At 42.2% G+C, this 14089-nt stretch overlaps 1 protein-coding gene across 4 annotated transcripts in view; it reads left to right on the top strand.

The window, feature by feature from the left end:
- The window catches only part of FMR1NB (FMR1 neighbor), a 55472-nt gene extending 43485 nt beyond the window's left edge, over nt 1–11987 (top strand). For all 4 annotated transcript variants that reach the window (XM_077145400.1, XM_077145402.1, XM_077145399.1 and 1 more), the window contains one exon: nt 11840–11987. In XM_077145400.1, coding sequence (XP_077001515.1) covers nt 11840–11861 — 22 coding nt within the window. In that variant the 3' untranslated portion in view covers nt 11862–11987. The remainder of the gene's footprint in view (nt 1–11839) is intronic.
- Nucleotides 11988–14089: the final 2102 nt, after the last annotated feature.

Raw genomic sequence — 14089 nt, 5'->3', positions numbered from 1 at the left:
TGTAGTTCAGTCCTTTAGGGGCAGCAAAGATATGCAGTCTGCCTGCTCTGACTCTTGAGTCTCCACTACAGACACCCTTGTTAAATAATAGTAGTTCCAGTTTATCATATGTGTTGACCATGCTACATTCCAAGGGAAGACACATGGCCTCAGGAGTCTGACAGAGCTGTGATCAAATCCTGGCTCTTAGGTGTTAGTCTCAGTTACCCACAAGCAAATAATGCAGTATTATAAGAGATTGAGAAAGGGGATCCCTGGATTATACATCAGGTACTATCTGTGCCTTACTTGCACAGGCTTGCAGATCCCCTAGCTATGGCCTGGATCTCTTCCTCCCAAAATAACTGCAAAAGGCCACATAAGAATAGAATTCATGGGGGAACAAAGTGGTATCCTTAAGCAAATAGAGCACTGGATCAGGCATCAGGAGACCCAGGCCACTCACTAGTGGTGTTTACATGGGCAAGTGACTTAAACCTTTCAACTTCTTAATATCATTGTGATAGGGTACTCTAGAGAAACAGAACCAATAGGAGAGATCTGTAAATAAGAGATTTATAAAGGTGTCTCTCAGAATCGTGGGAATGCAAGAGTCTATGACCTTTAGGGCAGGCTGTGAAGCTGGTGACTCTGATGAAGGGTCTAGACGAACTTCACAGGAGAGGCTTTCTGGCAGAAAAAACAGTAAAACGTCTCTCTCCTTCCTTAAATGCCTCCACCTGATTGGATTATCTCATTGTGAGAGGCATGCCTTAGTTGATGGCAGATGTAATCAGCCACAGATGCAATCAACTGACTGATGATTTAGTACACCAGCCTTCTGATTTATCAACCAGCCACAAAATATCCTTGTAGCAACGGTCAGGCCAGTGCTTGCCTGACCAGACAGCTTGGCACAATCACTTGACCAAATTGACATCAGAACCTAACCATCACAGTCCACCCTGTCCGCTTGGTAGCTATACACATCACCTTGAAACATGTTTAATTTCCAAGTAGAACACAATAACAGACATATTTTTTGTCTAACAATACTCAACTGCCCTGTGCAGTACATCTCTCCAGAATAGGGTGCAAGTCCTTAGATCACATTCATTCTTAAATTTCATATACTATGACTTAAATACTATAAGATGAGCAATACAACTTATGTCATATAGAAGGAAAACAAGATATCTGCTTGCATACAAATGTAAACATACTCATAACAAAACTGAGAAGAAATATTCATACAATCACAGTCCTTGTTTCTATAACTAGTCACATAGTTGTAGTTCATATTTATCACTACGTCTTCTACTACCCATTCTATATTCCTTTTACCCTCAGCAAGCACTTCAGCTAGACATGGTTCTTTTATAGATGGGGTAACTAGACCCTTATTCCTGAAGTTTCTGGGCCGTTGGTAGTCCTGCCTGGATTGGGTTGTTGCAGTTTCCCATTGACATTAATAATAGGGCATGGTAGTACTAAGAGATGCCTAGGGTATCTCCTGTATTCCAGGAAAACTCTTCTTTACCTCTATTGTGTAGCTGCAGTCCTATTTCCCCTTTATAGTCAGCATCAATCACCCTAGACAGAACAGTAATCCCCTTTCATGCTGTTGATTCAGTGGCATGAGAAACCCAAAGTGGCCAGTGGCATTTTTTTTTTTTTTTTTTTTTTTTTTTTTTTTAAAGGAAAGACAGAGAGAAGGAAGGAAGGATAGAAGGAAGGAAGGAAGGAAGAAAGGGAAACATCTTTAAACATTTTCTGGTTTTATTGTATTCTGTTTCTCCGTTTTTGTTACATGGGCTGGGGCCGGGAATCGAACCGAGGTCCTCCGGCATAGCAGGCAAGCACTTTGCCCGCTGAGCCACCGCGGCCCGCCCCCAGTGGCATTTTTAACTTCCAGTTCAATGGAATCATTGTTTTATCTCCTGGTAGTAGCACCCCTCCTTTTGGAGCTAAGAGTTGTAGACCAGCAGAGCTTAAGGTTTCAGGGATAGGAAGCAAAGGTTTTCCTAGTGGATCACTAGGGGTGAGAGTGACTGACGCCACTCCCAATTCCACCCCTGTATTCCTGGACCCGTGAATCCTGGCTATGGGAAAAACAGCACCATAGAGTGGATGCTGATTCAAGGCATACACAGCTTCCTAGAGAACATTGCCCCAGCCCTGCAAAGTATTGCCACCTAGTTGGCAGCATAATTGGGTCTTCAAAAAGCCATCCACCATTCTGTCAACCCAGCTTCCTCTGGGAGATGGGGAACGTGGTAAGACCAGAGAATTCCATGAGCATGTGCCCATTTCCACACTTCATTTTCAGAGAAGTGGGTTCTTTGATCAGAGCAGTGCTGTGTGGAATACCATGATGGTGTATAAGGCATTCTGTAAGCCCACATATGGTGTTTTTTGCAGAAGCATTATGTACAGGAAATGCAAGTCTATATCTGGAGAATGTGTCTATTCCAGTTAGGACAGTTGTTGCCCCTTCCATGATGGATGTGGTCCAGTTTAATCAATCTGCCACCAGGTAGCAGGCTCATCACCTCAGGGAATGGTGCCATATTGGGGACTGAGTATGGGTCTCTGCTGTTGGCAGATTGGACACTCAGCAGTGGCTGTAGCCAGGACGGCCTTGGTGAGTGGAAGTCCATGTTGCTGAGCTCATGCATAACCTCCATCCCTACTACCATGCCTACTTTGTTCATGAACCCATTGGTCAATGACAGGAGTGCCTAAGGAAATAGGATGACTTGTATCCACAGGATGGGTCATCTTATCTACTTGATTATTAAAACTTTCCTCTGCTGAAGTCACCCTCTGGTGAGCATTCACATGGGACACAAATATGTTCATGTTCTTTGCCCACTCAGAAAGGTCTATCCACATAGCTCTTCCCAGACCTCTTTGTCACCAGTTTTCCAGTCATATTCTTTCCAAGTCCCTGACCATCCAGCCAAACCTTTAGCAACAGCCTGTGAGTCAGTATACAAATGCACCTCTGGTCAGTTCTCCTTCCAAGCAGAATGAACAACTAGGTGCACTGCGTGAAGTTCTGCCTACTGGGAGAATTTCCCCCACCACTATCCTTTAAGGACATCCCAGAATGGGGTTGTAGTGCTGTAGCTGTCAACTTTCAGGTGGTCCCTGCATATTGTGCAGAACCATCTGTAAACCAGACCCAAGGTTTTTGTCAGTCAACTGACTGTAAGGAACTCCCCAAGAGGCCATAGTTCTGGTTTGTTAAAGAGAAGGTAATGTGGCAGGAGTGTGGACCATGGGCATTTGGGCTACTTCCTCATGTAAGTTACTTGTGCCTTCAGGACCTGCTCAAGCCCTATCTCTAATATACCATTTCCATTTTATGATGGAGTGCTGCTGTGCACCCCCAACTTTATGGCTTGGGTGGGTGCTCTGGTTTGATAACTGCCAGAATGTAATATACTGGAAACATAATGGTTTTTATAAGGGGGAGTTTATTAAGTTGTAAGTTTACAGTTCTAAGGCCATAAAAATGTCCCAATTAAAGCAAGTCTATAAAAATGTCCAAATTAAGGCACCAATAAGAGGCTACCTTCACTCAGGAAAGGCCAATGAAGTTCAAGGTTTCTCTCTCAACTGGAAAGGCACATGGCGACCATGGTGATGTCCGCTAGCTTTCTCTCCAGGCTTCTTGTTTCATGAAGCTCCCCCAGGGACATATTCCTTCTTCATCACCAAATGTCTTTGGCTGTGTGGGCTCTTGTGGTTCATGTGGTTCTGTTGCTCTCAAGCTTTTTCCAAAATGTTTCCTCTTTTAAAGGATTCCAGTAAACTAATCAAGACCCACCTGGAATGGGCAGAATCACGTCTCCCTCTAATCAAAGGTTAATACACACAATTGAGCACTCCATATCCTCGGGGAGAGAATCTAATCAAGTGTCTGACCTACAGTCCTGAAAGGGGATTAAAAGAAACAGTTACTTCTACAATATGGATTGGGATTAAAACATGGTTTTTGTAGGGTACTGTACTAACTGATTCTCTAGAGAAGCAGAATCAGCAGGAGATATCTGTAAGCATAAATTTATAAAATTGTCTCACTTAATCATGGGGATGTCGAGTCCAAGGACTGTAGAGCAGGCTACAAGCTGGCAGCCCCAATGAAGGTCCTCAGTGAACTCTCAGAAGAGGCTGGCTGGGTAACCATAGGGATGTAAGAATCCAAGATCTGTAGGACAGGCTATGAGCCGGCAGCTCCAATGCAGGTCCTCAATGAACTCTCAGGAGAGGCTGGCTGGCTGAAGCAGGAAGAGTGATTGTCCCTTCTGAGTCCTCCTTAAAAGCTTTCCAGTCATTAGCTTAAGCATCACCCATTGTAGAGGACACTCCCCAATTGCAGCCAGTGTGATCATGATTTAAGTCTATGAAATGTCCTCATAGCACCAGAGAGTCCAGTGCTTGCCCAACCAGACAGCCGGGCACCACTACCTGGCCAAGTGAACACATAAACTCGACCATGACAGTCCACCCCTTGTCAACTTGGCAGCTATACACAGCACCTTAAACCATACTTAATCTCTAAATAGAAAACAGTAACAGACATATTTTTTTTATCACCTAACAGTACTCAACTGTCTTGTGTACAACCAGAAATGCATTAAATTTCTTCAGAATAGGGTGCAAATCCTTGGGTAATATTCATTCTTAAACTTGATATTTCCAACTTAAATACTATAACATGAACAAAACAACTTATGTTGTATCATAAAGGGAATAAAATAAAGAGGAAAACAACGATATTTGATTTATGTATAAATATATAGGTACTAATTACAAAGCAAGGAAGAAATATTCATACCATTACAGTCCTACTTTCTGTAACTGATCATGTGGTAGTAGTTCATATTTATCACTGCCTTCTTCTACTGCCCATTCCATGTTCCCAAACCTTCATTCCTAAAGTTTCAGAGTGATTGGTAGTACAGCACAGATTGGGTTGTTGCAATTTTCCATTAATTTTAATTGTAGGGCATGGTAGTACTACAAGACACCCTAGGGGATTTCTTATATTCCAGGAAAACTCTTCTTTACCTCCATTGTGTAGTTGCAGTCCCATTTCCCCTGATCGGGTCAATCACCCCAGCCAGTAAAGTAACCCCTTCTTGGCTTGTTGAATAGGGGCATGAGTAGCCCAAAGTGACCAGGTGGCAGTCTTAGATTCCAGTTCAATGGGATCATTGTTGTTTCCACTGGTAGAAGCACTCCGCCTTCTGGAATTAAAACCTGTGGACCAGCAGAGCTCAAGGTCACAGGGACAGGAAGTAAAAATTTTCCTAGTGAGTCACTAGAGGTAATAGTGAGTGGTGCCATTCCCATTTCCACCCCTTGATTCTTGGGCCCATGGATCCTGGTTATGGTAAAAACAGCACCATACAGTGGCTGCTGATTCAGAGCATACAAAGCCTCCCGGAGAAAATCACCCCAGCCCTGCAAGGTAGTGCTACCTAGTTGGCACCATAATTGAGTTTTCAAAAGGCCATTCCGTGGTTCTATCAATCTAGCTGTCTCTGGATGATGGGAAACATGATAAAATCAGAGAACTCCATGAGCATGTGCCCATTCCCGCACTTCATTCGCTGTGAGGTGGGTTCCTTGATCAGAAGCAATGCTGTGTGGAATACCATGATGATGGATAAGGCATTCTGTAAATCCATGGTTGGTAGTTTTGGTGGAAGCATTGCATGTAGGGAATGCAAACCCATATCCAGAGTATATGTCTGTTCCAGTTAGAAAATATCACTGTCCCTTCCATGAAGGGAGTGGTCCAATGTAATCAATCTGCCACTAGGTAGCAGGCTGATCAATTCAGGGAATAGTGCCATATTGGGGGCTGAGTATGGATCTCTGCTTCTGGTAGATTGGGCACGCAGCAGTGGCTGTAGCTGATCAGCCTTGGTGAGTGGAAGTCCATGTTGCTGAGTCCATGCATAACCTCCATCCCCTACAACCATGCCCCCTTTCTTCATGAGCCCACTGGGCAATGACAGGAGTTGCTGGGGAAAGAGGCTGACTGGTATCCACAGAATGCATTGTCCTATCCACTTGATTATTAAAACCTTCCTCTGCTGAAGTCACTCTCTGGTGCACATTCACATGGGACGCAAATATCTTCATGTTTTTAGCCCACTCAGAAATGTCTATCCATATACCTCTTCCCCAGACTTCTTTATCATCAGTTTTCCAGTCATGGTCATTCCAGTTCCCTGACCATCCAGCCAAACCATTAGTGGCAGCCCACTGGGTCAGTATACAAATGCACTTCTGACCAGTTCTCCTTCCAAGCAAAATTAACAACCATTGGGTCAGTATACAAACGCACTTCTGACAGTTCTCCTTCCAAGCAAAATGCTCAATGTTCTGCCCACTGGGAGGATTTCCCCTCACCACTTTCCTTCAACGACTTCCCAGAAAGGGGTTGTTAGTACTTCAGCTGTCCACTTTCATGTGGTACCTTCATATTGTGCAGAACCATTTGTAAACCAAGCCTGAGTTTCTTCTTGCTCAGTCAGTTCACTGTAAGGAACTCCCCAAGAAGTCATAGCTATGGTCTGGGATAGAGAAGGTAATGTGGCAGGAGTGCAGACCATGGGCCTTTGGGCCACTTCCTCATGTAACTTATTTGTTCCTGCAGGACCTGATCTGGCCCTATCTTGTATATACCATTTCCATTTTATAATGGAGTGCTGCTGTGCATGCCCAACTTTATGGCTTGATGGGTCAGACAATGATCAGCTCATGATTGGCAACTCAGGTCTCATGGTAACATGGTGGCCCATGGTCAAGCATTCAGTCTCTATTAAGGCCCAGTAGCAGACCAAAAGCTGTTTATCAAAAGAAGAGTAGTTATCTGCAGCAGATGGCAGGGCTTTGCTCCAAAATCATAAGGGTGTGCATTGTGATTCCCCTGTAGGGACCGCATCTCTGTTTCCCACTGACACTTCCAGCACCATTGGATCTGCTGGATCATATGGTCCAAGTGGCAGAGCAGCTTATACAGCAGCATGGAACTGTCGCTGAGCTTCTCTTGTTCAAGCCCCCCACAAAATTAGCTGCATTTCTGGTCACTCAATAAATGGGCCAGAGTAGCACACCTGAATGAGGAATACCTTGTTGCCAAAATCCAAAGAGACCAACTAGGCATTGTGCCTCTTTTTTGGTCATAGGAGGGGCCAGATGCAGCTACTCATCCTTTACCTTAGAAGGGAGCTCATCCTTTCCATTAGGAGGGATATCTCGACATGCCCCACATCACTGGACAACTAGAAATTTCACTGAAGTGGAAGGCCCCTGTATTTTTGTTGGATTTATCTCCCATCCTCTGACACATGAATGCCTTACCAGTAAGTCTAGAGTAGTTGCTACTTCTTGCTCTCTAGGTCCAATAAACATGATATCATCAATGTATTGGGCCGGTGTGATGTCTTGTGGGTGGGAGAAACAATCAAGGTCCCTGCGGACAAGATTATGACAGAGTTGTAGAGCTGATGTACTCCTGAGGTAGGACAGTGAAAGTATATTGCTGACCTTGCCAGCTGAATGCAAACTTGTTTCTGGTGGTCCTTACTAACAGCTATTGAGAAAAAAGCATTTTCCAGAAAAATAGCTGCATACCAGATACCAGGGGATGTATTGGTTTGCTCAAGAAATGATACCACATCTGGAACAGCAGTTGCAGTTGGAGTCACCACCTGGTTAAGTTTATGATAACCCATTGTCATCATCCAAGACCCATCTGTTTTCTGCACTGGCCATATAGGAGAATTGAATGGGGATGTGATGGGAATCACCACCCCTGCATCCTTCAAGTCCTTAAGAGTGGTACTAATCTCTGAAGTCCCTCCAGATATATGGCATTGCATCTGATTTAATATTTTGCTAGGTAGGGGCAGTTCTAGTGGCCTCCACTTGGCCTTTCTTACTGTTATAGTTTGCTAAGGTTGCCAGAATGCAACACACCAGAGATGGATTGGCTTTTAATAAAAGGGGATTTATTTAGTTTAAAATATGTAATTCTTCAATGGAAAGTTACCTAACTTTCATCTGAGGTTCTCTCTTAACACTGGAAGGCACAGGGTGATCTCTGCTGGCTTTCTCTCCAGGCTTCTGGGTTCCAACAGCCTTCCCCGACATAATTCCTTTCTGTATCTCCAAAGGCCTGGCCTGAGCTGTAAGTGCTGAGATGAGGTATGCTGAGCTGCTTGGGCAGTGCTGCATTGAGCTCTCTCATTTAAGCACCCAGCCAATTAAATCAAACATCATTCATTGCAGCAGGCACTCCCCCTAGTCTACTGTAGATGTAATAAGTGACAGATGAGCTTCACATGCCATTGACTCATGTCAATGAGTTCAACAGCACTAGGTGCCTTCATCTAGCCAAGTTGACACCTGAACCTAACTACCACATTTACCATAATAGCCCTCATTCCATGAGTTAGAGTACCAATGTGGTGATTCTTCCAGTTGCTTAGTATGTCTATTCCAATTATGCATTCTGGAACTGGGAAGTAACTACAGAACCCACTGGACCCACTATGAGACAGACCTGAGCTAAAACTCCATTCTTCACCTGACCTCCATAAGCGCCCACTTTGGTGGACCAGAGTGACTTTTTGGGTCTCCTGGAATTAATGCCACTTCTTAAACAGTGTCTAGTAATCCCCGAAATATATGATCATTTCCTTTTCCCCAATGCACAGTTACCCTAATAGAAGACCGTATGTCTCCTTGTGGAAGGCTTGGAGAAAGAGTGAAAGTATAAATTTGTGGCAGTATAACAGGATCCTCCCCCAAAGGGACCTGGCCTCCCCTTCATTCAGGGGGCTCTGGGTCTGTAAACTGTCTGAAGTCTGGAAATTGATTAAGGGGCCATGAATCTCTATTTTTGTAGTTCAAGTCAGACTTCTGTTCACTTTACCTAGAACTCTTCTGCTTATACAGCTCAAACAAGAATTTAGTAGACTGCCCATCTATTGTACTTCTAGATACTCAATAATCTACTAGCCAACACCATGAATCTCTGTGAGTCAGATTATTTTGACTCCTGCTTTGAATCTCCTGTCCCTTATGATAGCCAGGCCCACCTTATTTTTGGCTATTAAGTGCTCGTGCTTGGCTTCTGCCAACACTGGATCTGATCATCCCCATTGTATTTAAGGATTCCAGCTCAGTGACAGCAGTTCCCACAGTAATATCTGACCTACAGTGAAGGGTGACTATAGAGCTCTTCAGAGATGATGGAGCTAGTCTCACAAATTTAGTTCTCACTGTTCTGGTAAAAGGTGCATCCTCTGAACATTCCTGGGGTGTATGAGCAGGCTTTCCATGATAAATCCACTCTAACATTCCAGTTTTTCTAAGTCAGTGGATCCCTTCATCTACATTATACAGGGCAATTGTGAAATTTCAACCTCATGTAATGCCAGCCACCTTTTGATCCATGTTTCAGACAACCATCCACGTGAATGCCTTTTCTAACCCTTTGAGCTATAACTTTGAATGCAGAATCTTAGCATAGTGGGCCCATATCAATAAATTCAGCCTGATCCAGCTTTATATTCCTCCTACCATTATCCCACACACTTAAAAACCATCCCCACACATATTCCCCTGATTTCTGTCTATATGAATGGGAAAAGTCATGCAGTTCTTTTGGAGTATAGCATACCTCCTCAGGTGACACTTTGTACCTCACCTTTTGGGGGCTGTTGGGACTTTAGTCTAGTTTTAGGTCTGGAAAAAAAGAGGGGTGATGTGGGTAGGTCATGAAAAGAATTCAAATTATCTTTAAAACCAGTTGCTTCAGGGCATTTGTTTGCAGTTTGATCTGGTGAAACAGGATTAATCATTCCAGGCAGAGGAGTAAGGGCTGTTTCCCCAGGGTGGGTAATTTCATGCTTCACAGACACTGAAGGATTGATCCCTTTAGGTGGAGGTTGGGTGGCCAGCTCTTCAGGGCAGGCTGGAGATGGGGGCAGCTGTGTCCTCAGGGCACAGGGTTATCTAGAACCTATTACAGGGTTATCTAGAAAAGACTCAACGTGATCTAGGGTTTCAGTGTCTCCATAGCCGTCATTATCAGTTCGTATGTTGCCATCCCATTTTTCAGGGTCCCACTCCTTTCCAATCAATGCCCTCACTTTAACGGCAGACACCATGCAAGGTTGAGACTGCAGTTTACATTGTAAAGTTGCTACTCTAACAGTGAGACTCTGAGTCTGATTTTCAGCCTTCTGGTTTATCAACCAGTCACAAAATACCCTTGCAGCAACAGTTAGGCCAGTGCTTGCCTAACCAGACAACTTGGCATAATCACTTGGCCAAGTTGACACTAGCACCTAACCATCACAACCATTATGTGAGATTTTTTTTATGGTTTAAAAAGTACATTGTATGTGAGAATGCTTTGAAATTGCAATGTGCTACTCAAATTTAAGGCATTGATTTTTATCCTCAGTTACAGAGTGGCCAAAGAATGGAATAAGCCGATATTGAACTTAATGTCAGGAAACTCTGGCTTTAGTCCCAGTTCTGCTATTAATAAATGACAGTGTGAGCTTGGACAAGTCTCTTAACTTTCCTAGGCCTTGGTTTACCAATCTGCAAAATGAGAGTTTTGGACTAGATAAACAGTAAAAATGACTTATCTCAGGCTAAACAAAATAAAATACGTGTACAAGGTATTATATATGTATGCACATGTTATTTGTATAAGTATATACATAATTATTTTACATACTTATATATTACCTTATATAAGTGTAATGTAATTGTGCCAGTGTGAAGATATTGTGTACCCCAGAAAAGCCATGTTTTAATCCTGATTCTGCTTGTGGAGGCAGCCATTCCTTTTAATCCTGATTCAGTAATGTAGGTTGAACTCTTTTGATTGGGTTGTCTCCATGGAGATGTGACACATCCAATTGTGGGTATTAACTTTTGATTAGATGGAAATGTAATTCCACCCATTCCAGGTAGCTTTTGATTAGCTCATTGGAATCCTTTAAAAGAAGAAATATTTTGGAGAGAGTCAGCACTGACCGAAACTACAGAGCCTAGAGAAACAACAGAAGCCTCAGAGCTGACAGAAACTTCACAGCAGAGCTGACACAGATGCGGACACGTGGAGAACAGACACCGATGTTTGGAGATGCTTGGAGCCCAGCAGACATTGCCGTGAGATGTTAAGCAAGCCAGCCCTGGAGAAGTAAAGTGAGGAACCTCCACAGGAACAGAGGCTAAAAGTAACAAAGCCCAGGAGCAAGGGACCAGCAGATGCCAGCTACGTGACTGCCCAGCTGACTGAGGCGTTGCAGATACATCAGCCTTCCTTGAATTAAGATGTCTGTCCCTGGCTGCCTTAGTTTGGACATTTCCACAGGCTTAGAATTGTAAACTTGTAACTTATTAAACTCCCCTTTTGTAAAAACCGCTCCAAAGTTACAGTATGTTGCATTCTGGCAGCTAGCAAACTAACATTGTAATAAACAACATACACACAATATGACATTGTAACTGGACTAACAAAACTTGATTTCTGTGGACCATTCACTGGAGCATGAAAATGAACTTTCTTATTCAGATATTACCTTTATAATAATACTATTTTCTATAGTATATTTTGTTTGTGGGCCTCACATTAAAATAAGATGATACATTGCAAACTGAAAGTTATATAAATTAATCACAATATTCACGTACAGAGTTTGAAAACATTGTTGCAGTCGTTTCTTTTTAAAGCAAAGTATAAAAAAGAACTGGTATATATGCTAGTCCTTTTAACTTGTTTAACCCTACTCTACTTTTTCCCCACTAGCCCTGTATTTCCACTGAGATGAACGCGAACCATCCAGAGCAGAGGAATCATCTAAACCTGATGGAGCGTTTTGAAAGATTACAAATTACTTCTCATTTTTGTCATGCTTATTTCCAAATATGAAATAAAATTAATAGTACTGTTTTGTGCATCAAATCAGAATCCACATTTGTATTATTAAAAGTAGTTTTTAGAGAACTTTTAAACCATCTGTAAAACACTGATGGTATCTCGGTCAAAATATATACTTCTATTGGTGCTAAATAAGGCAGAGATTTCATGTTATTCACCTTCCAGCAAATGGAAAAAATAGTCCGGTGATTGTATTTCACTCTATTTTATGAAAATAGGTGAAAATATTTTGTAGTAGGTTTGTTCTTTTTATTTTACAGTTTATACCATTGATTTTTCACAGCATAAAAGTACTTGTTATAGAAAATTTGGCAAATAAGAAATTGTAGAACAAAGAAAAAACTCAATCACAATCTCACTATCCACAGCTAAATGCTGTAATCTCGTTGTGTTTTCTTTACTTTTTAAAGAAAACAATTGTATTTTGTGACATATAAAATTGATAATGCTGATTCTTTAAAAAGGACATATTTTTTGTGATTATGAACATGATCCATGAGTGACGTTCTCATTGTCGCAGTTATTTACTCTTTTGAAATGTGTTAGGCTCAAGTTTACTTGGGCTCATTCAGTCAGTGTATATTTATTCAGCCCCTGCTATGTGCCGTGTACATTTTATATGCTGAGAATATAGTTATTAGCAAGACAGACTTGACCCTGCCTTCATGAAACTCACTGTCTAGCAAGCAAAGCAGACAGGTAAAGATGTTCTGTGGGACCACATAGCCGGGGCACCTAGCCAGGCTTGGGGAAGTGACATGTAATGTAAGATATGAAGGCTCAACAGGTGTTTGCCATGCAATTGCTGTGTGGTAGAGGTAGTGTTTCAAATATTAAGGCCCATGTGTGTGGTGTATTAGGAACACTATAAATAGTTTAGGATGGCAGTGATTTAGAGGGTAGATCAGAAAAACTTTATAATCCGTATTAGGTGGTCAGGTTTTATCCAGTAGACAGAAGGGAGCCATTGAAGGGATTTAAACAAAGCAGTTTTTTTTTTTTTTTAATCAGATTTGTACTTTTAAAGATCACTTTAAAGTGATGGCACTTTAAAGATGCCCATTATGTGTAAAATTACAAGGAGGCAACACTTAGGGTCTGGAGAACTGGTTATGAGGCTGTTGCATTATTATGGGTGGGAAAAGATGGTGCCCTGGAATAGCATAGTTGGTATTAGATGTACACAGATTTGAAAGCTGTTTGGCATGTAGCACCAATAGTACTTGGTGATTAGGGAGAAATGAAGGGAAAGATGAATTTTAGGTTTCTAGATGATGGGCCAACTGGAAAGTTAGTGGTACTATACACTAAGATGGGAAACTGAGAAGAAGGCTGGTCTGTTTGGAGTGGGTAGGGGAAGATAGGTCACCTTTAGACATGCTGAGTTTGAAGTGCCTGTGGGCCATCCAGGTGGATATGACTAGTAGGTACTTAGGTATATTGGTCTGCAGTTAAGGGGAGAGGTCTGACTGGAGCTAAAAGGAGTCATCAATGTATAGAAGGTAAGTGAAGTCGCAATGAGTGGTTGATTTCACTCAGGAAGAATACGAAAACAATAAGGGACTAGAATAGAATCTGGAGGAATACCAGCATTTAAAGGATGGTTAGAAGTAGTTCAGGTGTTACTGTAGATGAAGAAATAGAGCAGAGGAATAGGAGAATAACCAGGAGAGGGCAGTATAATAAAATCCAAGGAGAAGGAAATAATCAATAGTATCAAAATTCTGTGGAGTTAAACTAGATTTATTTCCTCTGGATCTGGTAACATGGATATCATTTGTGACTTTGGCAATAGTTTCATTGAAGAGGTAGGAGCAAAAACTGGATTACCTTGAATTGCACAGTGACTGGGAGGTAAGAGTGAAGGTAAAGTGTAGAAAAATGTTGAAAAAATTTGGCTGTGAAGGAAAGCAGAAAATAATAATGAAGTAATTGATTGGTAGTATGATTCAGGATAGGTTTTTTCTCAGATAGAATAGAGGGAACACAATATAGAGAGTGAGGGTGTAGGGGAGTTTCTTAATTATGGAAGTAGATTCTGGAGATCACCGATAAAGGTGGAAGGGAATGGAAAGAGGAAGATTGGGGACAAGGGCAAGAAGACAGAGCATGATGAGA

This window comes from Tamandua tetradactyla, chromosome X (genome assembly GCF_023851605.1).
Source record: "Tamandua tetradactyla isolate mTamTet1 chromosome X, mTamTet1.pri, whole genome shotgun sequence".
NCBI classification, from domain to species: Eukaryota; Metazoa; Chordata; class Mammalia; order Pilosa; family Myrmecophagidae; genus Tamandua; species Tamandua tetradactyla.
The sequence above is the reverse complement of the archived record's forward strand: the minus strand, read 5'-3'. Positions and strand labels throughout refer to the sequence as shown.